Here is a 23,945-nt window from a genome sequence, read left to right on the forward strand (position 1 = left end):
CTCAAGGATTCGGTTCCAGAAGCTTTGTCGTGTCCCCTGTATCCGAAACCAACCCTGTGCCAGGAGCTAATAAACTTTGGCCTAAGTTGACAACTGTCGACAGCCCCAATCTTCCATTTTGTAGGGGACTGGGGACCATTACGAGGAGACATTGCAGAGACTGCAGATACAGGAATTGAGCATCAAACAAACATAGGAACACTACGTGTATACAGTCAAAAGATACGAAACAGAATATGCATATCTGCCAAGTATTATATGCTGTGCTCTATTCGCAGCGTCACATCAATCGACCCATAGGCCACACTCACTATCTTTTTGAACCCCTCTAGGGGGGGAAAGAAAACTCAGGACCTTGATTCTAAGTGACAAAAAAACTTAGGTAATCTAGCATAAGTTTGGCCTGAGTTTGGGATACATTTTGCTGAGTTTATTTTAACTCCCTGTATCGAGGCCTGATGTTTTCTTGCTCCCTGGCCCCTCTCCTTAACTTTTGGTGTCCGTGCACTCAGCTGCCAAATGGACGTACCCCTTGTCAACTCCAGTCTTTCCACCTTGACCTTGACACTGCATTGGTTCAATCCCCTTCATCACGACTTCAGGGCCTTTGTCCCTGGCATATGTCGGCCCAGTCACCAAGGAGGAAAAAAAGCAACGGGAGAGACCATACATACTGTGCCGTGCGTGGTGCGTGCCACTCACTGCTCGCCTTGCATTGCATATCTGCAGGTGACTTGGTTACGGTTACGGTTACGTTTACGGCTTCTGATTCTGGACTGGACCGTTCTGTTTCTCCAACCTCCTGAACCCTACCGCTTCCCTATTCGTACATCACCAGTTTTCTCCCTCTCTCCTTGCGACTCACACGAAATTAACAACCTAGCCTTGGCTTTCCAGCATCTACTGTACGTACGCCATCTCCATCGTCTCCTCCTCTGTCCCTTGGCCTTTTCGTCTGGCCTCCACCGCGTGGCCTTGCCCTTGTCCTGTCCTGTCCTGTCCGTCCCGCCCCGTCCCTGTCGTTCTTATCCTCCTTTGGTTGACCATCTCGGTCCTGTCTCCAGACGGAGCCTCTTCCCCCGCGACCAACAACCGCCACGACTCTATCCGCCCGCCCGCTACTCTCCTCGTTTAGTGCTCCTTGTATCTCGTTGACGTGACCTTGACAAACGCCTCAGTCCTTCCACGTTTTCTGATCAGCGCCCGGCTCCTCGCAATACCCTCCCTGGCCCTGTCCATCTGGCCTGGCCCTGTCGTGAAGTGACCTCGGGACCCAGTCTTTGGCGGTGACGCCCCTGTTCACTCCTCACCGGATCGAACTCACGATCTCCAGCGCAACGTCTCGGGCGTTTCCATTGCCTTGGCTCCCGTTGTCTCTGGCCTGGGTCCTCGACTACTGCTGCTGCTGCTTCTACTTCCTATTTGGTCAGCCCTCTGTTCAAGCTCCTTTACTCCTCCCCGCCCATCGCAAACTGTTGCACTTCAATCGCCTCATGTTTCGCTATTCACGATCCTCAAGCAGAGCATCATGGTTGATTCTCCAGAACTAACAATCCGTCAGGATTCAGCAGGCGACGAACCTCCTTCTCGTTTCCCCGATCTCGTTAACGACGAAAAGCCGACCGGCCGATATACCCCCGATCTTCTTGCTGGCGTTTATCGAGGAATTCGAAAGCTACCTTCAGTCAAGCTCTCGAGAAGTCCTTCACGATTGCACTTAAAGAGCTCATCCGGAAGTCTACACTCCGCTCATTCCTCCACCTCGAGTGCACCCCCCGCAAGCGAAGCACCTCCTCAGCATGCTCGAAACTTGACCCTTCAGTATAGTCTGTCCAAGCCTCTACCGCGGTCCCCGCCGTATCAAGAATCTATACATCCCCAAGATTCGAATTCCTCCAATCTACCTAGTGTGCCAGAGGGGCAGATTCCTTCACCAAAGTTCTTCGATCCGTCACCTTCGACCTCACCACTACCGACACCGCCCCCGAAGACAGAAAGCTTCTTTGATAGCCGATCAAGCACCATGGAGTCGACCTCTGCGCCACCGCAGCACCCATATGGCGCCCACGAAGCCAATAATAGCATGAGCAGTGTGTCGAGTGCCTCCAGATATGACTCGCAAGAGCAAAGCGACGGCTTGAAACCCAGAGGTACTGGATCAGCTTCTGCTGGTCCGTCACCCAATGTCGCTCAACGGGCAACCCCTGTAGGCGGGCCTTCCAATGGCCCTTCAACACATTTGTCTGGTCTCATGTGCAATGTTCACCGAACGACTGGGCGTGAGCCCCACGCTCTAGTCGGAGCTACAACTACCATCCTGGGTGACAAGCTCTATGTGTTTGGAGGCCGGATCCTGTCTAGAAGTCGACCTGCTCCTCTGACATCGGATATGTACGAGTTGGACCTGATTCGTCGACACTGGACCAAGCTGGAAACAACAGGCGACGTTCCACCACCTCGATACTTCCACTCCATGTGCGCTTTGGGTGACACCAAGATGGTTTGTTACGGTGGCATGTCACCTGCCCCTAATCAGCCTCCTGGTGGCGACCAACAGCAACCCGAAATCACTGTCATGTCTGATATCTACATCTACGATGTCAACACCAGAGCCTGGACCTTTATTCCGACACAGGACCCTCCCCAGGGCCGCTACGCCCATTGCGCCTGTATTCTTCCTTCATCCGCCACCTTTTCTTCGCACCGCGCTCCTCTCTCTGCTCTACAACATAATCCTTCGACTGGCAACCCTAATGAGGGCCGAATCGGCATTAATATTGATGGTTCAGGTGGTGCAGAAATGGTCATTGTTGGGGGGCAGGATGGCAGGAACAATTACATTGAGCAGATCAGCGTCTTCAACTTGCGAAGCCTAAAATGGACCTCAACACAGCCTCTGGACAGAAGCTGGGGTGCATATAGGAGTGTTACCGCCCCTCTTCCACCTTCAGTGGCTTCCAAACTCGGCCGACGACAATCGAACGGTATGCAACGTCATGATGGAGGCATCAGCCAAGAAGCTCGTGAACCAGGGGCTTCGATGTTGATTTACTGCAACTATAACTTTTTGGACGTTAAGCTTGAGCTACAAATCCGAGCGCCAGATGGTACCCTCACAGAGAGGCCAATGTCAGGCAATTATTCACCACCAGGATTGCGATTCCCGAACGGCGGAGTTATCGATACCCATTTTGTCGTCAGTGGCACATACCTTACCTCATCTCGACAAGAGTATGCGCTCTGGGCTCTGGATCTACGAACTTTGACATGGAGCCGTATTGATGCCGGAGGAAGTGTGTTCAGCCAGGGCAGTTGGAATCGTGGAGTTTTGTGGAACCGCCGAAACACATTTGTGATCTTGGGCAACAGGAAAAGGAGTCTCGTCGATGACTATAATCATCGACGTATCAACTTTTCTAATGTGTGCATGGTCGAGTTGGAAGCATTTGGCTTTTACGACAATCCCCGCAAGACAAGTCCACTTTCAGGTTTCATCTCAGCCAGCAGTCCTTATGCTGGGCCTGGTCTGAGTTTGGCGCGCAAAGCAGGATACACAGCGGGCGGACGATACCACTCGAGGGCGAGCGAGGAGCTTGGTGAGAAGTCATTCGCCATGCGCGAACTTGCCGATATGGATATTCTGTGCATTGGTGGCGAGCGTATTCCAGTCAATTCGAGAATCGTGGGACGACGATGGGGACCTTACTTCGTGCAGCTTCTACGGGAGGGAACGGCGACACAGGATGGGAGCGATGCCATGACCCTTAGATCTGGTCTCTCAAGCAACCCCTTACGCGCGTCGGCTATCACAATCACACCAAACTCGAGGGTGGCAGACAGCTCATCCTCCATGATTAGCACTGTCGGCTCATCGCTGAGCTCTTCTGGTGCTCCTTCAAGCACCGCAGCATCCAGTTTTACCACAGGCGCCATGAGCCATGAGGCCAACCCGACGAACATCAACGCGGCGCCTACACCTCACTCACTACCGCCAAACTCACGACCGAGATGTCTTTATCTCCCACACACATATCTTACGATCCAGGCGCTGCTTCATTTCCTCTACACGAGCTCTCTCCCACCTCCGACATCTCCTCTTTGCACCCCACAAATTCTTTGCTCGCTACTCCAGATCGCCCGACCGTACCGTATTGATGGACTATTGGAGGCTGTAGTTGAGCGACTTCACGCCCTGCTTGACAGTCGCAATGCTGCGGCTGTTTTCAACGCTACAGCCATGGCCGCTGGCGGTGGCCGAGGCATTGATGGATCCCTCAACCCCAATTTCTTTGTTGGAACTCTGGATCCTGTGGGCTCGCCTACTGCCACTTCCGACTTTTCTCTGGGACACACCCCTGGCGACAGTTTCTCATCGGATCTTCAGACTCGTACTGAGGGCCTGACACTCAACACTAATGTGCAACAATTGAGCCGACCCTCCAGCGATGAGCTATCTGCTACAACAAGCCAGAGCGGATCAGAGTGGAGTTCATCGGAGATCGGTGGCAGTGAACGCGACAACTTTGTATGGAACGGTGAACTAAGCAGCGTCATTGGCCTACAGAAGCGAGGTCTTCGAGGCTTGATGGAGGGAAGGAGGATGAGAGAACGAACAGGCACAGCAGCTGGTGGAAATGGCATGGGACCAAGCTACACAGGTGGACAAGGCCAACAAGGCCAACAGCGTGTTGGCCTTGGAATAGCAGGATCATAGGCTGATCAGGGCGATTTATGAAGCGGGCTAAGGAAGGACTCGGCGAAAATATTGTGACATGTAATGAACCCAGTCACGATCTGTAGAAGAGGTGGATTTTGTAGGAGCGTATATGAAGCATTGACGGACATAACACTTCATAGTAAATAGCATTATCATCACGTCTGATGAGTTCATTTGTTAAACATTTATCAAACTTCGATCCTCATTCGTAGGAAATATTCTATACAAAAATGCTTTAACTCATGCTAATGAACTAACTATACAATGGGTATCCGATCTATATGCAACTTACAGCTTCGCCTTTCCACCCTGAATATCCTTCCAATCCTTCTCCGTGAAAGGTATATAACTCTCCCCCTTAAGCCAGTAAATCTCTCCAAGACTTTTATCACCAGTTGGATCGACACCTGCTTCTCGCAGCGTATGTTTCTGCTGCTTCATAGTCCCCGTGATCTGTCCACCGCCAAGCTCACTCATGATCCTCAAGAACAACGGCCGGGCGAACTTGGGCAACTCAGCGCGCACGTGTGTTGCTACGTCCTGCATTGTTTCTGCTGTGGGATCAGAAGATAAATGGACCGCTGCACAACCTGCTCTTCCGTCGTGATGAGGGAGCGATACACCGTAGACGTTTGCTTCTTTGACGGAGGGGTGTTTGCATAGTGCATCGCTTACTTCAGCGGTGGAAACATTCTCGCCCTTCCAGCGGAATGTATCGCCTATGCGATCATGGAAGTAAATACGCCCATCACTATCCCATCTCACGACATCGCCTGTGCGAAACCACGTGTCTCCTTTGCTAAACACATCGCGTAGAACTTTTGCTTCTGTCGCTGCGCGATTGTTGTAGTAGCCTTGGAAGCGACCGAATGGGTTCCCTGATGGAAGACGGAAGAGCATTTCGCCTGGTTCGCCGGTGCGAGCTTTGTAGCAGCGTCCTGTATCGGGATTGCGCTTGGGCAGATCTGTTTCCCAATCAACTTCCACCAAGGCGACGGAGAAGCTCATGATGAGATTGTATACCCAGCCATTGCGACCGATTGCACCCGCGGCGTAGTCGTTTTTGCTCAGGTTGAAGGTCGCAAATGTGCCTTCTGTGGCAGCGTAAAACTCGCAGATTCCTTCGACGCCGAAACGTTCTTTGAATTCGTTCCAGATGTCTGGTCTTAACCCGTTTCCAAAGGCGACCTTGACGTTGTGCTTCTTGTCGAGACATTCACCTGTCTCAGGGTCATGCTGTGGTGGTGCGGCAAGCAAGTACCGCAGAGTCTCACCGACGTAGAGGATTGATGTTGCGCCTGAGTCGCGGACTTCATTCCAGAAAGTCTTGGTTGAGAATTTGCGGCCTAGGGCTTGGGTGCTTCCTGAGAGGAGAGTTGCGCTGAAGGAGAAGATTGTTGCGGAGGAGTGATATAGGGGCATTGACTGGACGGTTAGCTTGGTTTGAGAAGAAGGGGTGAGGACTTACGGAGTACATGATGTCGCCTTTTGAGCGATCAAGGAGTTGTTCAGACATTGAGCCAGCCACGATCAACTTTCCCCATGATACAATGGCAGCTTTGGGCATACCGGTCGTTCCAGAGGTGTAAATGAGAATAGCCATGCTTGAAAGGCTTTTCTCGGATCGATCGGAGTCAGGCGCGCGAATACCTTCTGTCGCAGCGATTTGTGCTTCCACTTCAGGAGTATGAACAATGAAGCGGATGTCCTTCAGCTGATCACGAACATCCTGTCCAACATTCTCCTCGACGTTAGGATCCACGATACACAACTTTGTCGTAGCAGCCTTCAAGCAATGAATCAACGAAGCACCAGAGAGGTTATAGTTCAAGAACGCTGGTTTTGCACCAATACTCCAAAGACCAAGCCATACAAAGATGTACGAGTCCGAGTTCTGGAAGTCGAGCGCAACGATATCCCCTTTCTCGACACCCTCGTTCTTTAACCACTGTCCATACTTCAGCACCTGCTCGTAGACATCTTTATACGACAGACGTTTCCCCTCAAATATGAGCAATGCGCGATCAGAGGTTGAAGAGTTAGTGGCTATGTTTTCGAGGAGGTAGTATAGGTTGAGGCGATCGGTCCATTCGCGATAATACATTCGTGATGCGGCGATGGTCACGCAGCGTAGGAGGAAGAGGTCGTACCATGTTGAAGATCGGGCGTTGAAGTATGCTAGCGATGCCGCGACTGCGGGAGCGGTTATCGAAAGGGGGACTACACCATTAGATTCTGATTGAGTTTCCACTTGGTAGATTTACTCACGAGGCATTGTTGCTTATGCAAAAGAAAGAGTTGTTGATGAAGAAAGGGTCAAAGTCGTTTGACGTACGTGGGTCGATGGTCTGATAGCGATAAGACAGACGGTGACGACAGCGCAACTCCACTAAAGCACCGACGACCGAGACTTTATAAACGCTATAAACTGCTTGGCATTGAGTCTGTTGGTTTATGGCTGCTGCAGTTTTTGCCAAGGGTACCAAGCAGGCTCAGCTGGCACTCCACGACGAGACAATTGCCCCATTTGAACTAGATTTCTGCAACCTTGTTATAATTGAGGTTGTATGCTTCAAACAGGTGATTGTGATGCCTCGGCTGGAAATGAGGCGTAGCAAGTTGATGCGGGGAGGATCTGGGGAAGTTTGTGATATCAGAGGATATACGGAGTAGTAAAAGATGGGATTGTGATATTATGGTTCCTGGCGATCTGTTAACGATAGCGCCCGTTGTTAGATGCAGTCAGCACGGCCTTTGTAGGGGTTGATATGTTGGATCGGCGCTGGAGGTAGTTGATCGATCACAGTGAACAGAAGGGCTAGAACCGTTATGAGGAATAGAGTTAGTTCTTCTGTTTAAGCTAAACTTGGTTCGATTGGTAGGGTCACAAAGACAACGTTGAGGCTTGGAGCTTTGCACAGATTGAGTCTCGAAGTAAATATTTGACTCTAACGTTCAACTTAACAAGTCTAGCTGGCTTCCTGAGCATTCGATCACTTGTGAAGAACAAAATGAACTTTAGAAGAGTAATTAATACATGAAATGACTGATCAATTGAAGAACAAGACGCTGTCCAACTGCAAGCTTAAATGAGCTACCTTAGATGGAGATCATCGGCATCGGGCCTCGGACTCCCCGACCTCACGTGACATCGTGATGTCGTGTAGCTAAGCTCCCCATCCCTCCACGCATCGATCCAAATCGACAGGGAGCTCTGATAAGAGCCTCTTCACCATCCCCGCCTCAACTCTTCAATCAAAACGGCATAATGGCGCCCGGCGACGTCAAAGACACTTCCGCGGCGCCGTCCGCTCCGCCCCCGGAGAAACAATCCGACATTTACAGGAGAACCCGTATTGTCATCTCCTTTTGGTTGATAGTGCTGTGTTTGGGCGTGCCGATATGGTGGAAGACTACTACGATATACCGGGCGAATCTTCCCCTCGATGGAATGATGCAATGGGCTGAGGGAAAGGTGAGGAGAGGCCTGATGTTAATATGGTGTTGGTACATGGTGGCTAATGAAGGGGTAGGCTTGTCGTCCTGTGTTCCCTCTTCAGATCTCTGTGAAAGCGGATGCGCTGCAGGAGAATGAGGCGCAGAACCTTGTGCGATTGACGCAGCATGCTCTTGACGACCACAACGACTTCTCTGGACATCATCTGCGTCTTCAACTTGCCCCTAAGGGGGGCACTTCGCCTTCACCCGCCGCCGACGATGATTCCCACGTCGCCCTTACGATCGAACTTGCGCCTGGCGAGAGCAACTCTGCTACGTTAGATCCTGACTCGGCTGTTCTCAATATCGCATACCCCTCCAACGCAATTCCTTCTGCGTCGTCATCGTCTTCCGCACTCGCAACATACATCGCAAACGAGCTGCAATCCACATTCTCCGAAGAACAGTCCATCATTTCATACCTCCTATCGACTTCCTCAGCCCCCGATGCTAAACCTCAAGGCTTGACCCCCGAGGTCGTCGATAGGTTGTCAAAGCGAACTACACGATCCCTACGATACTCGCCAACATACCATCTTACCTTCTCCCTATTCACAGCCGGCGCAGCACCGAGTACGTGGGATATTGAGAAGGCGATCGAGGAGTACATGAAGCCGATGCTTGATGTGCTGGGCCCAATTCATAACTTTACAATTGATACTCAGGTTCAGCTTTATGCGACGCCTGGTGCTCAATCGCAGGTGTTGAGTAAGGAGGACCTTGCATCTTTCATCAATGCTGCTGAATGGCCTCTGTCTCCTTCAATTGCAGGCGCTCCGACTGTCAACTTTGTGATCTATATTGGCGACCAGAAGATTGGCCTTGATTCGGAGACAGAGACGTCACAATCGTGGATGTTTCCTCAATGGGGCAGTGTATACCTTCTTTCGCTCCCCGAGACAACGGCGCATGTATCCAGTGAGACACTCAAGCAGCCAATGCTCACGTTCACTGGACATTTGTTGTCACTCTTGGGTACGCCTCAATCAGGTTCTCTCCCATTGCGACTATCCACCCTCTCCCGCATCCGCTCAGCAGATCTTCTCCTCCGCGCCTCATCAACCCTCGGTTCTCTCGCTCGTCTATCCCTCGCCCTCCCCTCAATCTCAATCCCCCACAGTGTCGCCGATGGAGTCGCATCAACAATGGAGCATCTTCAACAAGCTTGTGCCAGTCTCGGCGCTCCTTCTGGACTCTTGCACGCTAGAATCGCAGAGGAAGAAGCAGAGCGAGCGTTTTTCGAGAAGAGCATGGTTGGACAGCTATACTTCCCTGATGAGCATAAGATTGCGGTGTATTTACCGTTGCTTGGGCCAGTGGGTGTTCCATTGGTCATGGGACTTATTAATGAGCTTAGAGGGTGGATCAAGAGGAGGCGACAGAGGGCAAAGGATGCGGGAGAGAAGAAGGCCCAATGAGATAAGATTTGATATAGAAGATACCTATATATGAGCATTAATAGCATGTTTTCCCTTGCTGTCAGCCTTGCATGAGGCTATCGAGCTAACGGCAAGCGGGAGAATAGTATGTTTCTTATTATGTGTTTCACTGTCTGTCGTAGTGATCTTTAGATGTACCAGTAAGCCACGTGGTTGAGACGTGCTATTTTTACTTGTGATTATCCCGGATCTCGGCTCTTTTTCCCCGTCTGTGCGCCAGCTCTTGACGTAACGCGAGCTTATCTTAGACAATCCCATGTCATCCACAATCTTTCCCATTTCCTGCTTCTCCAACCCCAATTGAACCCTCTCACCATGTCATGACACGGCCACAATGCTTCCAGAACCAACACTTACACTAACCCTCCCCAGCATCCACGATGGTATCACCCTCGACTGTCGAATCTACCATCCTCTCTCACTGTCCGCCAACCCGAAAGCTCCAACATGGCTGAAACATGCTGCTGTCGTGGCTCATCCTTATGCGCCCATGGGAGGATGCTATGATGACCCTGTGGTTGGAGAGGCAGCTGCACAGTTACTACGGAAGGGGTTCTTGGTAGGGACGTTCAATTTTCGGTAGGTGTTCTACTGCTTTGAGGGGATTGAAGCTGATTGTGTAGAGGTGCACATGGATCTGCGGGACGGACTTCATGGACTGCGAAACCGGAACGAGACGATTATGCCACCGTTGTCGCTTTTGTTCTACACTACGTTCACGACCTCGATCCCTTCCGACCGCACATCGACAATACCCTCCACAGCGAACCCTCAACTCCGACAAGGTTAGAAGCACCGATTAGTCTAGACGCAGCTGTCACTTCAGCACCTCGACCACGACCCGTCTTGCTCATGGGCGGTTACTCCTACGGCGGAATGGTCGTGACGCTGATACCACCCCTCGATGCAATTCTCCAACCGTTCATATCTCCCATCGCAGGCTCCGACGCCGCAGAAGTTCGACTTCGAGCTGCGCATCTTGCTGAGCAGCAGAACATTGTGCTTGCGAGTGCCCGTGCCGCAATGATGGAGGGGTCAGCGCGGGGGAGGAGTAAGCGAAGTGTAAGAATTGGGGGCGACGAGGGTGGAAGTCCACGACGAAGTCATTCCAGTGCTCGGAGGAGCTTTTCGCTGGATGATGAGAGGTTTAGAAAGGGTGTTCATGATTTCATCGCCAAGGCGAGAGCGGGAAGACATTCGAGAAACGTTTCGCAGAACCCACCTACAACTGTCGTACCGCCTGAGCCGGGAGAGCATCTCCCTCGTATCACGGATCTCACCATGCCACGACCTGCTTACCTTATGATCTCACCCCCCCAAGGCGTCGTCACACACCTGGCGACCATGTCCCTTCTTCCGTCAGCATTGGTGAAGAACAAAGATCCGCAGGATGTAGCGGCTGAAGAAAAGCTGGTTAGGAATCCGTCACTTGTGATCTTTGGCGATGAAGATGGGTTTGCGCCTGTAGGGAAGTTTAGGAGCTGGAAGGCGAAGATGGAGGGGAAGATGGGATCGCAGTTTAAAGGGGCGGAGATTGAGACAGCGGGACACTTTTGGGTAGAGGAGGGAGTTTTGGATCAGCTGAGGGAGAGGGTTGGGGAGTTTGCTGATCAGTTACTTGCGGGATAGGAGATTTATGGGCGTTTTCTTGGGATGTTGGAGTAATGGGCCACTGGAATCCACGGACAGTTTGAATGGATAGTTGGTATATAGCAAGGGACTGAGTGGGAAATGAGTAATGAATCAAGAGACAATATTTCAATGGCATGGAGCTGGTCACTAGCAGAACTGCCAATAAACAATTAACAGGCAAGCTGATATGGTAAGTTGATCCTTAGATTGTCTATTTAGCAACTTTATGGTAGAGCCATGTACAACGAGATCTCGTTCTAATAAGTCTCTACTCCTGGTGCTCAAGCTCCTGCGTCTGCTCGGCCTTCTCAACGCGACGCTCGAGGTCCTGGCCAGCGGCAAACTTGGCCTCATCCATAAGAGGGACGAACAAAGGCGCCTCAGTGAAGAGATATCGCATCTCCTCAAGGGGTCGGTTAGCGGTCTCGGGGAGGATAGCCCAGAAGTAGATGGCATTGGTGAAGTTGCAGACCTAAATTGTCAGTATGTGCTACTAGTGAGACTGAGTAGAGGGGAACTTACGATGAAGAGGATATACCATCTCCAGCCAATGCCGTGCTTGTCATCAAGAGCAACAGAGGTGGTCTGACCGATCATGGTGTTGAAAGCAAAAGACATCATAGTAGCCAACGACACGCCCTTGGCACGAGTCTTCATATCGAAGATCTCAGCAGGGATGATCCAAGACAAGGGACCACATGTAGCGCTGAAAGAGAAGTTGTAGATCCATGTTACGACGATGAAGCCCCATCCAGCGGCACCGCCACCAGTGTTCTCCGATCCAGGAGGGAAGCTAGCCAGAAGAACAGTTGCGATGATGAAGGTGATGCAGTTGAGGATGTTACCGCCGATCAAAGGCCAGCGACGTCCGGTTCTGTCAATGACGAGCATACAGATGAACTGAGCGACCAGGGCGATGACGGAGGAGATCATCTGGTATCGAAGGGTCTCGTCACCCTTGATTCCGATCTTGGCGTAGATTTCAACAGAGTAATACTGAATAGCGCTGACGCCAGTCATCTGCGCAGCGACTTGCACAGAGATAGCAAGCCACAGACGTCGAAAGCACGACCTATCAGTGAAGAGCTCACTGTAGCTCTTGGCAGAAGCTTCATGCTCCATCGCAAGACGTTCCTGGATCTGATCAAACTCAGCCCTCACCCAGGTATCGTTGATATCACCATGCGCGTGAAGTTTCGCGAGTGTTTGAAGACCCTCGTCAGCACGGCCGTGGTCAATCAACCAACGAGGAGACTCGGGAAAGAAGAGGATCAGAGCGGCAAGAATCACGGCGGGGAGGTTCTGGATACCAAGGGGGATACGCCACTGGCCTGAGTTGTCGTCGCCGATGCCAGTGTAAGTTCCGTAGCCGATGGCTGTGGCGACGAGGGCGCCGATGCCGAGCATGAATTGTTGGAGGGCTGTTACGCGGCCGCGGATGTCAGGATGGCAGAGCTCTCCTTGATACACAGGGACGATCATGACGAGAAAACCGACACTGAGAGTGTTAGTTTGTATCATATGGGGAGGTTGTGGAATAGGGAGACATGCCCAAGACCAGCGAGACAGCGGCCCGCATAGAGGTAGTTGATGTGATCAGCGGCAGTCTGAAGACTACCACCCAGAATAAAGATCAAAGCACCGATCATGATGGTCCATTTTCTTCCGAGGCGATCACCAGCATAACCAGCGAACATGGCACCAAAGAAAGCACCGCCTGTGAAGACAGACACAACAGCACCACTGCACTCATTAGCTTGACTCAACATATAAGAGAAGGTGTTGAACGTACGTAGCATTAGGATCATCACCAAACTTGCTCTTAAAGTTCCCAGAGGCAATGACCTCGGCAATTACACCGAGATCATAACCGTAGAGAAGAGAGCCCAGAGAGGCAAACACGGAGACAAGGAACTGATACCACTTTGGTGGAAGAGCCATGATGTCGATGATGGGTGGATTTACTGAGCTGAGAGAGGATCTGGTGGTTTAGTGGGTGTATTTATACATGTTAGTCTAAGGTATCATTGCAAGGGGCCGTTCCGAGTACCCGAGCGTCAAGAGGAACTTTGGAAAAAGGATCATCGAGGCCCAAAGCAAAGCAAGTTTGAGTTAGGTACGACATGTTTTTTCCCATGGGGTGAGATAACTCTAGTTGGGAAATATGGGGTCTGGAGGTGGAATACAGCGGGTCATTGCGGGAGAAATTGCCCATGGGGATTCGATGAGGAGCGAAGCAAGCGAGGCAAGCCATGTTCCCAGTGGAGTTTGCTACCTTTCACCTGTCAACACGGAGATTATGAGACCCTGCGATCCCTTCCGATTGGAGCGCACAAGCAGTGCGGCTCTGTACCGCTACGCGTACCGGTTGGTTTCTATGACTGGCGCGCAAAGTTGACCTGACTTACACGGGTTAGGCGAAGCACAAACTCTCCAGTGGAGAAGACTTCCGGACTTGGATCTCCCGGCCGAGAATAGAGTCCACGGGTCTCGTGCTGCGGAGGAGAACAAGCGCGCCAATGGGAAGGGGGGAGAGGTGGGTTAAGAAACGGTTTATACAGGGTTTAAACAAGCGCGGTGACATGTTGCGCCTGATGGTTATTGTCTAAGGTGAGGGGTTCGCCGTACTTGACCGTTAGTATGGAGATGGCGAGGATCAGGCATAAATAAATTGGTGACTTCTCTCTCTTCTCTGCTCTGTAAAAAAAACACTGTTGAGTTTGTTCTTGTAAAAATTTCAGCAAAGATGGCTACGTTTACTCGCATTGCTGACGATGAGCGTCCCTCCATCTCGGTAGACCCCAGTGCCATCATCTCCAAGATCGAGGACAACATCTATGGCGGTTTCACAGAGTAAGTTCCAGCCTCACCCTCAGCTGATGAATCACACCCTGACGTGGTACAGGCACATGGGTCGCTGCATCTACGGCGGCATCTACGACCCCGGAAATCCCCTGTCGGATGAGAATGGTTTCCGAAAGGATGTCATTGAGGCCTTCAAGGAGCTCAACTGTCCTGTTGTGAGATATCCTGGTGGTAACTTTGTTGCTACGTATCATTGGCTTGATGGTGTTGGGCCTAGGGAAAAGAGACCTGCTAGGTGAGTGCCGTCTTTACATGAGGAGGAATTGAGGGAGAGGCTGATGGGATAGACCTGAACTTGCGTGGATTGGCACAGAGACGAATGAGTTTGGTACAGATGAGTTTCTCAAGTGGTGTGAGGTTGTAGGCACTGAGCCTTACTTTGCGCTCAACTTTGGAACTGGTGAGTCTCATATTCCCTTCAAAGAAACAGCTATTAACTGAGTTCAGGTACTCTCGACGAAGGTCAGTCTCACCATCACTCTCTCAACACCAAACACTGACTCTCTTAGCTCTCGCATGGGTTGAGTACTGCAACTCCGACAGGCCAACATACTACGCCAACCTCCGCCGTCAAAACGGCCGCGAGAAGCCCTATAATGTACCCCATCCCTCTCCCCCCTTCTTCCGTCCCATCACTAACACTCTCAGGTAAAATACTGGGCCCTCGGAAACGAGATGTACGGACCTTGGCAGGTCGGCCAAATGACAAAGGAAGACTACGCCAAGAAAGCCTACCAATGGGCCAAAGCCATCAAACTCCTCGATCCCAACGTTGAGCTCATTCTCTGTGGCGAAACGGGCCACAGCTCTTGGGACGCGTATGTTATCAAGGAGTGCATCAAGTTTGACATTCACGGCCTGGGCGGAAGCACGACTGCTAGTCTTATTGATCAGCATAGCATTCACATTTACACTGCTAGTGAGGATCACTACAAGAACGCCACTGGTAAGTTCTTATCTTCATGGTCGAGATGACAGAAATACTGACAAAGGTTCAGCCCCTCGTTCTGCTGAGCGTGCTATCGAGATCACAGCCGGTCTCATCGACCTCGCTCGCATCGAGAACAAAGTGCCCCCCTCCGTCCGCCGCCAAAAGATCTGCTTCGACGAGTGGAATGTATGGGATCCAGTCCGCGCGCCCGGCGAAGAAGGCGCCGAAGAGAAATACAACCTCTCCGATGCCCTCGCCGTAGCAATCTGGCTCAACGTCTTCGTCCGCCAATCCAAGCACATGGGCATGGCCAACATCGCCCAGAGCGTAAACGTCATTTCTCCCCTCATGACCACAAAAGACGGACTCCTTAAGCAACCGACCTGGTGGTCTCTCCTCCTCTACAGCAAGTACATGCGTGGTTCTACAATCGCTGTGAATGTTCGCGCTGGAGAGTATCAGGGCCCTACGCATCCGGAGTGGATCCGCGGTGCTATTGAGACGCCGTGGTTGGATGTTAGTGCTGCGCTTGATAAGGATGGTGTTGTCAACCTTGCTGTTGTGAATATCCATGAGGAGAAGGACTTTGAGACGGAGTTGAGGGGGTTGACGGGTGGTAAGGAGGTGGAGGTTCATACTGTTAGCGGAAAGGACGTCAAGGTTGTCAACACTGCGGAGAAGGAGGAGGTTGGTATCAAGGAGTCCAAGTGGAATGGCGAGGGCTTGTTTACGTTCCCCAAGCACTCGTTTACTCTGCTGCGCTGGAAGCTGTAGACTTGGATAGATTATAGAACAATAGATGCCAGTTTATGATCTTCTAGCTATGTAGGTGTGACCTTGCGCATGTTTTCATTACTACGTTTGACCTATCATTACGGACTAGCCAATGTTTACTCTGAGATTGCGAGCGCCCCTTGAAATATGTCAAGGATGTACGAGTTCATCAAGAAGCGATCCGATCTCAAGGCCCAGGAGTTGCGTATTCTTGATGCCATGGCGAGGACCAACAACTTTCTCAATGGTTTCTTGATCTTTCCTGCGTGCTAGGAGAGTATTAAGTTATATATACTAAATTCATCTTAATTTTATTGAACTTTATAGAGGTCATCTAAACTTAGGCCAGAAGCTTACATTGGGAGTCTTATTTCTCGTCTTCTTTGGGCTCCTCTGTACCATTCACAAGACTCTCCTTCTTCTCTCCCTCGCTCTCAGCCTCAATAACATCATTCTTAGCATCCTCCATTAGCCTTTGTTGCTCTTCAACCCACTTCCCGGCGGCATCAACAGCCCCAATCGGATCCTCGTGCATGAGTAAATACCCCTGGATGGCCGCCGGACTAAACACCAGCGAGGGAACTAGCCTTGTGAATTCCTCCGCCAACGCAGCTACGGACTTTGTTGTGTCCACAGACTTTTCCGAAGGTTCCGTGGCTTGTTCAATTGACCCAACCTCGTCGTGGGAGGTTCCGTACATCAGTCTAAACAGCTGGGTGATCGTTTCAGACGAAGCGAGACCGAATTCAACAGAGAAGTCGACTCTTCCAGGGCGCAACAGGGCAGGGTCGATATTTTCGGTGTGATTGGATGTCATCACCAAGACGCGACCCTCCTGTGCACCTACACCGTCAATAACGTTAAGTAAGCCTGATAAAGAGATAGGTTCACGCATGGGTTTCGGCGGCCCGTTATTCGTTTGGGTCTCCTGCTTCTTGCGCTTGTTGGTCAGACCCGCTGCATCGATATCCTCCAACAAAACAAGACAGGTCCGAGGCAAATCCCGGAACAGCGTTGCGAGACTGTCCTCCGAGAGATTGGGCGAGCTGAGACTGATCATGTAGATGTTCAGACCCATCAGCCCAGCAGCAGCAAGCGTCAAACTGGTCTTTCCTGTACCAGGCGGGCCTGAGAAGAGGTAGCCTCGTCGGTAGGGAATACCCCTCGTGGCGTACCAATTCTTAGTGCGAGGGTTCAAGTATCGCGAAAGATCCTTGATGAGGCTCTGCTTGATGGCCTCGTCGAGCGCAATAGTCGACATGGGCCGGGTTGGCTTGGACATACACTTTGTCCAAGAGAGTTCGTCGCCAAATGACTTGACGGCTCGGTAGATGCTTGTGCGGCCTCGTTGTTTTTCGAGGTATTCGATGCGCGCATTGTAGATAATGCGCTTGAGCACATCGGCATTCCGACCGAGGCACGAAAGCTCAATCTTCTCTGGGCGTCGCGAGAACGGCGATGATTCCTGGCTTTCGACAGATCTTGTGAAGGAGATGAGACGATTCTCATGCATGAAAAAATGCGTGCCCACAGAGGGAGTCCAATGCAAAGGTCTCGCATTGTACAGCGATATCTTAGACCTCAATTCATCAAGACTCGCAGTCGGGTCAACATCATCAACATCATCATCCCCATCGCCCTGATTACTCGGTGAGGGGATCAGCGAAAAGGGCTCATGGTCAAGGGTGCTCGACGCAAGAAGGCGATGGTTATTGCGCGAGAGCTTATGCCTAGCAACCCAGCTCATGACATAATTAAAAATCTCATCGTGCGCTTTGATCTCGACACTCGAGATGAACTGCGACTTTGCGGCGCCGCCAACAGCTTGGAAGAGATAGGGTGTGAGGTAGAGAAGGAATGCGACGGACGGGAGGCTTGTGCCGCCGGGGAAGAGGGATTCTACTAGGCTGCTGACTGAGCCTAGGGCGAGGATGGTCTTTGTGCTGGTGGATGTGGTGTTGGTGGCCATGATGGATGATGCTGGGGATGGGCTGAGGTCAAGAGAGGAAAAGAGGGTGATTATATATCTATTCTGGCTGCCTTTTTTTCGCCATTTACTCACTCACTCACTCGATGCTCGGCGCATTTTATTCACTGCCTCTTTTGACGTAGTCGTTGGCCAACAAGTCTCACCTGCATAAGGCGATGCATCACGGTGAATTGACCCCTGAGGTGACAAAAGAAACACCCGATCTACCCTAAGGTTTGTCAAAGATCTTACAATTTGAGGACTATTCCATAGATTTCTTGAGAAAAGGCTAAATTCAGAAGATATCTTCTTCTCCTTCTGGCTTACATTTACCTCACTGTTTACTTAGTTGATATAGATACGTCTCTGGATCATATGAACATTGTAAATCCTCTAGACTTGGATTTCTGTCAACCTTTGCCGTCCCATCCAAAGAGGCAACCGTTAATGCAGCTGACCAACGGACCTGCATCAACAGCCACTGTGCCCTACCATTACTGTCCCTGTAGAAAATAATAGTGGCCCACGGTTTGCCTCTTTTTACAAAACCATCAAAGCCATTCCGGTAACTTGCATCAGATCCTTGCTGATCGCAGCAGAAGGGGGCGTGTTTTGCTAAGACAACCCCGCTCTAGAACATCACGAGCTGCCTGTCGGTGGAGTTTAGGCAGATGAAGGGTGTTGAAGAATCTGGTCAGCCTTATCATCGCAGTTGAAGAAGACTGGGAGGCGATGCGATTAATTGGTCTGCTTTTTGGAGATGGTGTTTTGTTGTCTTGGCGGAGTCATTAGATTGATGCCTACCCTAGGCCAGCTGGCGAACCAGACCTTAGGGGCTTTTCAACGACGGTGAGCTCTTTAGAGATGGAGTCATAAGTGGAAGATTGCTCGTGTGAAATCTGGAGCAATACGTAGTTGCCTAACCACAAAACTCAATGATATTCTGTGACCCTCAAGCATCTAAACCTTTGAGCCACAGGACCGCCAAGAAAGCAACAGTTGACCCGCAATGATCTGAGCTGTCTGAAACACGTTTCAACCTCTGACGTCGCTACGTCATCCCTTTCGTAACCGCCATGAAACATCGTCAACCTCATAAGACGCGAACCTTAAGGCGCTCATAATAACACCAACAATATATACTTCACAGCCCATCACGCAGATGCTCAGTAATGTAAGAAAAAAGAGAAATTAATAATGGTATTTTCCAAAACACTGTGGTATCGGCTGGCTTTTCAGCCATGAGGTCTTGCAACGCTCGCTCCATTCAATAACAACACCCAAACACACTCGAACCATGACCATAACCATGACCATAACCATATAGAAGAGAAAATCTCAGTACATTAACACAATACGCGCTCCAGTGCGCCTATACACGCTTTTCATGATTGCCAGATCATCTGACTATTATACACTTAGGTCGTCATGACGTGATCCAGCACGACATCAGGAGAGTTCTATAATCTCAGTTAGTTAAAGTGTTCATCCCTTAATGGATCAAGATAACTTACCTTGTTGACTTCACCGACCACATCAACACCACTATACCGCAGTTTGTACAGCAAGCTATCCAGTCCCAGAGGACCCAACCTCAACAGCGAGGCTATAAAGCTGTAATACTGCACATTGCGACAAATTCCCCTCTCCTTATTCTGCAGCTGCTCAAACTCAGCATACTCCTTCTCAAGCTGCCCTCTAATCTCAATCTTCCTATCTGTCGCCTTTTTGAATTCCTCCTCGATTTCTTTCTGCACATTGCATATGGTGGTCTCGCAATGCTGCAGCCTTGAGTTGTTGTGCATCAGAGTCCGTCTATATTCATCTGACTCTGGGTGAACGTTTCGTCGTTCAAGGTTTTCTTTGAGAAATGCCAGGCCGTCGACGATCTCTGCCTTTCTTGCCTGGAAGATCTTGTAGTTCTCGCACAGGGCTTGAATTTTTCTGTTGGGGCCTTGTGTAGCTGCCATGGCGGACTCTGTGGCTTGTACTTTGGTTTTTGAGGTTGTGAGGAGTGGCGTGAGCTTTTCTCCTTCTGATTTTTCTTGGAGTTTTAGGAGTTCTAGGCTTTTGATGATATCCTCAGGAGTTGAGGGGATTGAAGAAGTTGATTGTGGTTGTGGCTTTGATGACGAGTGAGTACGTGTTGACTATAAGTTTCCAAAGAGGTTATACTTACCGAACTCGAGTTTGAATCTGTAACGTTTTCAGCAACAGGTTCGTGGACAGGCACATCAGAGTCGATTTGCATCTCTGTCTCTACTGACTCTCTGACGTGAGCTTCAGCCCGTTCAACAGTTTCAGAAGGCTCCTCAGGTTGAGGTTGCACCGAAGGTTCGGACTCCATGCCTTCAGGCTGCGGCGATGGTTTTGATTTAGGGGACTTGCAGTCCTCTCCCTTATCGGCGCTGGAGCTCCTGTATTCAGGAAAATCTGATACTGTTTCCACAAACATAGAGTCATCTTCCATCGTCGCGTCCACTTCATCTTCGTGGACGGTCGGACATGGTGACTCCGCACGTGTAGCCCCTGGAGAATCCGCCGTGACCGTCGTGACACTCGACGCCCTGGAAACAGGAGAGGACGCCGATGTGTAGTCGGACACAACCGATGGGGAAGACGGCACCGGAGAAGCCCGTGACACAGCATTGGGCGTCTCCGGGGGCGTATCCTCAACCACGATCGGTGTCGCGGCGGTATTCTCGCAGGGCACAGACACTTGCTGTTGCTTCTTTTCTTTCTTTGTATCAAGCTCGTAATACCCGAGGGCATTACTCAGATCATCTCTGCTGAGCTTTGGATTGTTCTTATCCCTCTCCCTTGCGGAGCGAATCAGACCGACCTTGAGAGGATGGCATTTATCGCCGCAAAGATTGAACCTGCCCTGATACCCCTTGATCAGATCCCGCAGGTCCCTCATCATGGCGATAGTCCACTTCTCGGGCTCAAAACCTTTAGTCCATTCCCATGGCCACTGGGTTGAGATGATCTCGATTTCTCTTGCGAGGACGTAGCGAGGATCTGGAGGAGGCGTTTTCTTGTCAAGCTTCAATCTGATCCATTCATCTGATAGAACCTTTGGCTCCCCAGGTGTGGGGTGATATTGTAGAGTTTCGAACGAGCTGATCATACGGTGAGTTTAATGATCCGCTATATAGCGAGATTGGCAGGAATGTCTTGGTTATTTTGATAAAATACACACTACTTTCTTACACTATGAATTCGCGGGCAGCTAGCGCGTTGTTGTCCGTGTTTTATTTGCTTCCCGAGACATGCCCAGCCGTACAGTGCGAGACTGGCTTATCTATTTGGGGAAGAAGTAGGCGATCATTTGGTGAGTGACACTAGTGGTCTGGGAAAAAGAAAAGAAAATATGATAAGAAAAGAGGCCTGAGCGAAACACCCAAACTTGGGTGAGAATAGGGGGAGAGAAGAGAGAAGTAGGTGACGTTATGGAGTATTTTGCGGGCGCCTTTTGTTGGCGCTTGATGCTGAATGTTGGATACAGTGTCTATGATACTGTGCAGACCAAATCTGGAGAGTGCCGCATTCTTGGAGATGCTGCGATAAGCGAAGACTCATTGCATATCATCAACCTTGAATGGAGATGCACAGGATTGTCAGCATAAGCCGAGTTATGCTATTCCTCAGCCTCATTCATGATACGGATACTCTCCGCCATCTCAACCAACTCAACACCATTCCCCTCCAGTCTCCCCAATAACTTGGCCATCCCGCCAGGCCCCAACCTCATCAGCGTCTCGACAACACTGCAATGTCTAACCTCCTCCAGAACCTCCTTCACACGTCCTTCCAGCCTCTTCTCCTCATCTGCCAGGTTAACGTCCATCTGTTTAATCTGATCTAGCTCTTTGTAAACATCGGCCTCTGCCTGCGCAATTAATTTATCGCATTCTTCGAGGTCTGACGTGTACCTCTGCAGTCTCTTTGCGAGCTCGTCTTCTTCCATCCTCATGACTTCGTGGTGGTGTTCCATAAAGTTTCGAGCTTTGAGGATCTTCTCCCGTTCTGTTTCGTAGGCCTTCACGTCGGAGGTCAATTTGTCAACTTTTTCGTTTATGTGTTTTATTTGTGCTGCTTCACTTGCTTGGATTGAAACTGCGATCTCGTCCAGTGAATTGGTTACCTCTTCGAGCTCCTTTTGCTTTTGGGCGTGCAATGATTGCAATGAATTGGTGATGCCCGCGATGGTTTGTGGGCGAGGCTCGGGAGGCTCCGCCGTTCGTGCTCGCTTCGGGCTCAGCGAAGGTGACGAGGGTGTTCTCGATCGCTTTGCAGGAGTCGCAATGTCGGCATATCCATCATCCTCATCCTCGTCGTCAAAATTGTCATAGCCTATATAGTCTAGCCATCCATCCTCGTCTTCTTGCACGTCCGTGCTGGTTGAGCGCTTCAGTCACGTCACTGGTGTGTGAATGACATCGCGTCTGGCGTTATCGCTATCAGCGAAATAACGACATGCGTCCCTGATATCGCAGTTCTTCAAATGCGGGCGCCGTCGATCGCGCTTCATTGCGCATTCGCGCAGATAATTCCTGACAAACTGAAAGTCGTTCTGATGCTCATGCGCCGGAAAGACTCGATGGATAATGTAAAAGAGCACCCTCATACTCTCCAGGATCTCGATGCCCCATTTCTGAGGAGCAAAGCCTGCGACCAAGTCCCATGGCCACTGGCGTGACAGACGGTATACCGACCGAGCGGCATCGCCGACTCGCTTTCCCATTTTCACGGATGTCCGCAGTCGCCAGCCCAGCTTCAATGCGATGCGTTTGTCGGTCATTATGTGAGGAGCAGTACTGCAAGGCCGCCCACGAGGCTTGGAGCCAGGAAGCTTCCCGCGCAATACGGATGTTGACGACTTTGGCGGTCCTCCCGACGCTTTGGCTGAGTGGAGGGAAGCATCGAGATGAGCCCAATTTTTGTATCGGCGAGTTCATCATGGTCGATTATCTGCGAGCGACGAAGACTCCGACGCGTCGCAAAAGTCATTGCGCGCTCGCGATTGTGCCGATGAGACTTTTGGAGAAGAGTCAAGTTGATAGATGGAGGTCCCCTCATTAGGCCTGTTTGCCTGGAAAGGCTGCCTACGGTACCAACTGAGTCAGACAGCGTTCAGCATTCTGACCCCTATAAATCAGCCACCAATTTTATTTCCCCAGCAACTTGATAAGGTCGAATAGTTTCAATCAAGTTGAGACATGTAAAAGGAAAGAAAACCATCAGGTCGTGGTTTGAGGGTCTATCTCGGTTTGTGAATTCACTTTGCTATCAGATGAATGCTTCGAACCGTGTTAGGTGCAGTCTGTAGCTAAGGTAGCGTCGCTTGTCTTAGTGGAATCTACGGTGCTAATGATCGTGGAAAACGACTAACACGGATGAAGTGAAGGGGACAAGCCTTCTACCGGGATCAGAATGGCATCTTATCTTATCATCCTTCAACATTTGAGAAACAGGCAAAAAAAATAACAATATCATCTGTTGTAGAACAACCTGAAACATGCCATCTGCCTCTCTCCACGCCCAGTGACCTTTTTCAGGGCCCTTCCAAGCGCTCTTCGTCCATCTTGTACTTCTTCTCCCAATCTCCAAGCGGCAGTACACCTCCCAATCAGACATCCCCAGACCTCCCAAAATAGACACACTAAACCACTCCCGGCGTCGCCTAATACTTTAAACGCGCGCCTCCAACACCCGTGGCCAATTACACGACCCCTCCATATCCACACTACCTTATTTCTGGAGTCTTCTCAACACCAAGCCCTTTGTATCGTCCCTCTCTCTCTCTCTGCGTTCGCTCAGCTTGTGTCTTTGTTTCATCTGCCGGTGCAACTATGATGCGCATCCTTGTTTTCCGCTCTTAGTCTTGTTTTTCCTTCCCGCGCTTGTGTTGCGCTCACTCCATGCAGAAACCCCGTTGTAATTTCCCCAGGCGCCCTCATGGATCATCCACATATGCAAATCGGGTGGTTCTCAAGATCTGTGTTCCTGCTTTTAGCTTTCTAGCTTAAGTAATTTTTTCTTGCTTGTGCACATACACGCCCTGGAACGTAGGGCGCTTGCTCAAACTTGGTAGTACGGATGAACCTCTCTCCACCA

At 50.6% G+C, this 23,945-nt stretch overlaps 10 protein-coding genes across 10 annotated transcripts; 5 read left to right on the forward strand and 5 right to left on the reverse strand.

Moving 5' to 3' along the window:
• Positions 1-1,528: 1,528 nt before the first annotated feature.
• FPRO_04132 (uncharacterized protein) lies at positions 1,529-4,714 on the forward strand (the record flags this gene model as incomplete). The annotated part of the gene is made up of 1 exon (XM_031223741.1): positions 1,529-4,714. The coding sequence occupies one exon, from the start codon at positions 1,529-1,531 to the stop codon at positions 4,712-4,714; it is 3,186 nt and encodes a 1,061-aa protein (XP_031089070.1).
• A 291-nt stretch (positions 4,715-5,005) lies between these two features.
• FPRO_04131 (uncharacterized protein) lies at positions 5,006-6,992 on the reverse strand (the record flags this gene model as incomplete). Its single annotated transcript, XM_031223742.1, has 3 exons — positions 5,006-6,142; positions 6,186-6,937; positions 6,986-6,992. 3 exons carry the CDS (start codon positions 6,990-6,992, stop codon positions 5,006-5,008), a joined length of 1,896 nt encoding a protein of 631 aa, XP_031089071.1.
• A 993-nt stretch (positions 6,993-7,985) lies between these two features.
• Positions 7,986-9,633, forward strand: FPRO_04130 (uncharacterized protein; the record flags this gene model as incomplete). Its single annotated transcript, XM_031223743.1, has 2 exons — positions 7,986-8,192; positions 8,251-9,633. The coding sequence occupies 2 exons, from the start codon at positions 7,986-7,988 to the stop codon at positions 9,631-9,633; spliced, it is 1,590 nt and encodes a 529-aa protein (XP_031089072.1).
• A 355-nt stretch (positions 9,634-9,988) lies between these two features.
• Positions 9,989-11,283, forward strand: FPRO_04129 (uncharacterized protein; the record flags this gene model as incomplete). Its single annotated transcript, XM_031223744.1, has 2 exons — positions 9,989-10,233; positions 10,278-11,283. 2 exons carry the CDS (start codon positions 9,989-9,991, stop codon positions 11,281-11,283), a joined length of 1,251 nt encoding a protein of 416 aa, XP_031089073.1.
• A 271-nt stretch (positions 11,284-11,554) lies between these two features.
• On the reverse strand, positions 11,555-13,227 carry FPRO_04128 (uncharacterized protein; the record flags this gene model as incomplete). Its single annotated transcript, XM_031223745.1, has 4 exons — positions 11,555-11,758; positions 11,809-12,784; positions 12,838-13,029; positions 13,079-13,227. The coding sequence occupies 4 exons, from the start codon at positions 13,225-13,227 to the stop codon at positions 11,555-11,557; spliced, it is 1,521 nt and encodes a 506-aa protein (XP_031089074.1).
• A 223-nt stretch (positions 13,228-13,450) lies between these two features.
• Positions 13,451-13,895, forward strand: FPRO_04127 (uncharacterized protein; the record flags this gene model as incomplete). Its single annotated transcript, XM_031223746.1, has 3 exons — positions 13,451-13,670; positions 13,704-13,822; positions 13,848-13,895. 3 exons carry the CDS (start codon positions 13,451-13,453, stop codon positions 13,893-13,895), a joined length of 387 nt encoding a protein of 128 aa, XP_031089075.1.
• A 137-nt stretch (positions 13,896-14,032) lies between these two features.
• FPRO_04126 (uncharacterized protein) lies at positions 14,033-15,856 on the forward strand (the record flags this gene model as incomplete). The annotated part of the gene is made up of 7 exons (XM_031223748.1): positions 14,033-14,139; positions 14,192-14,386; positions 14,439-14,551; positions 14,599-14,613; positions 14,661-14,749; positions 14,800-15,097; positions 15,150-15,856. The coding sequence occupies 7 exons, from the start codon at positions 14,033-14,035 to the stop codon at positions 15,854-15,856; spliced, it is 1,524 nt and encodes a 507-aa protein (XP_031089076.1).
• A 367-nt stretch (positions 15,857-16,223) lies between these two features.
• Positions 16,224-17,825, reverse strand: FPRO_04125 (uncharacterized protein; the record flags this gene model as incomplete). The annotated part of the gene is made up of 1 exon (XM_031223749.1): positions 16,224-17,825. The coding sequence occupies one exon, from the start codon at positions 17,823-17,825 to the stop codon at positions 16,224-16,226; it is 1,602 nt and encodes a 533-aa protein (XP_031089077.1).
• A 1,418-nt stretch (positions 17,826-19,243) lies between these two features.
• On the reverse strand, positions 19,244-20,955 carry FPRO_04124 (uncharacterized protein; the record flags this gene model as incomplete). Its single annotated transcript, XM_031223750.1, has 3 exons — positions 19,244-19,285; positions 19,340-19,948; positions 20,005-20,955. 3 exons carry the CDS (start codon positions 20,953-20,955, stop codon positions 19,244-19,246), a joined length of 1,602 nt encoding a protein of 533 aa, XP_031089078.1.
• A 510-nt stretch (positions 20,956-21,465) lies between these two features.
• FPRO_04123 (uncharacterized protein) lies at positions 21,466-22,629 on the reverse strand (the record flags this gene model as incomplete). The annotated part of the gene is made up of 2 exons (XM_031223751.1): positions 21,466-22,225; positions 22,391-22,629. 2 exons carry the CDS (start codon positions 22,627-22,629, stop codon positions 21,466-21,468), a joined length of 999 nt encoding a protein of 332 aa, XP_031089079.1.
• Positions 22,630-23,945: the final 1,316 nt, after the last annotated feature.

This window comes from Fusarium proliferatum (assembly GCF_900067095.1).
Source record: "Fusarium proliferatum ET1 genome assembly, contig: FPRO_scaffold014, whole genome shotgun sequence".
Classification (NCBI taxonomy): Eukaryota; Fungi; Ascomycota; class Sordariomycetes; order Hypocreales; family Nectriaceae; genus Fusarium; species Fusarium proliferatum.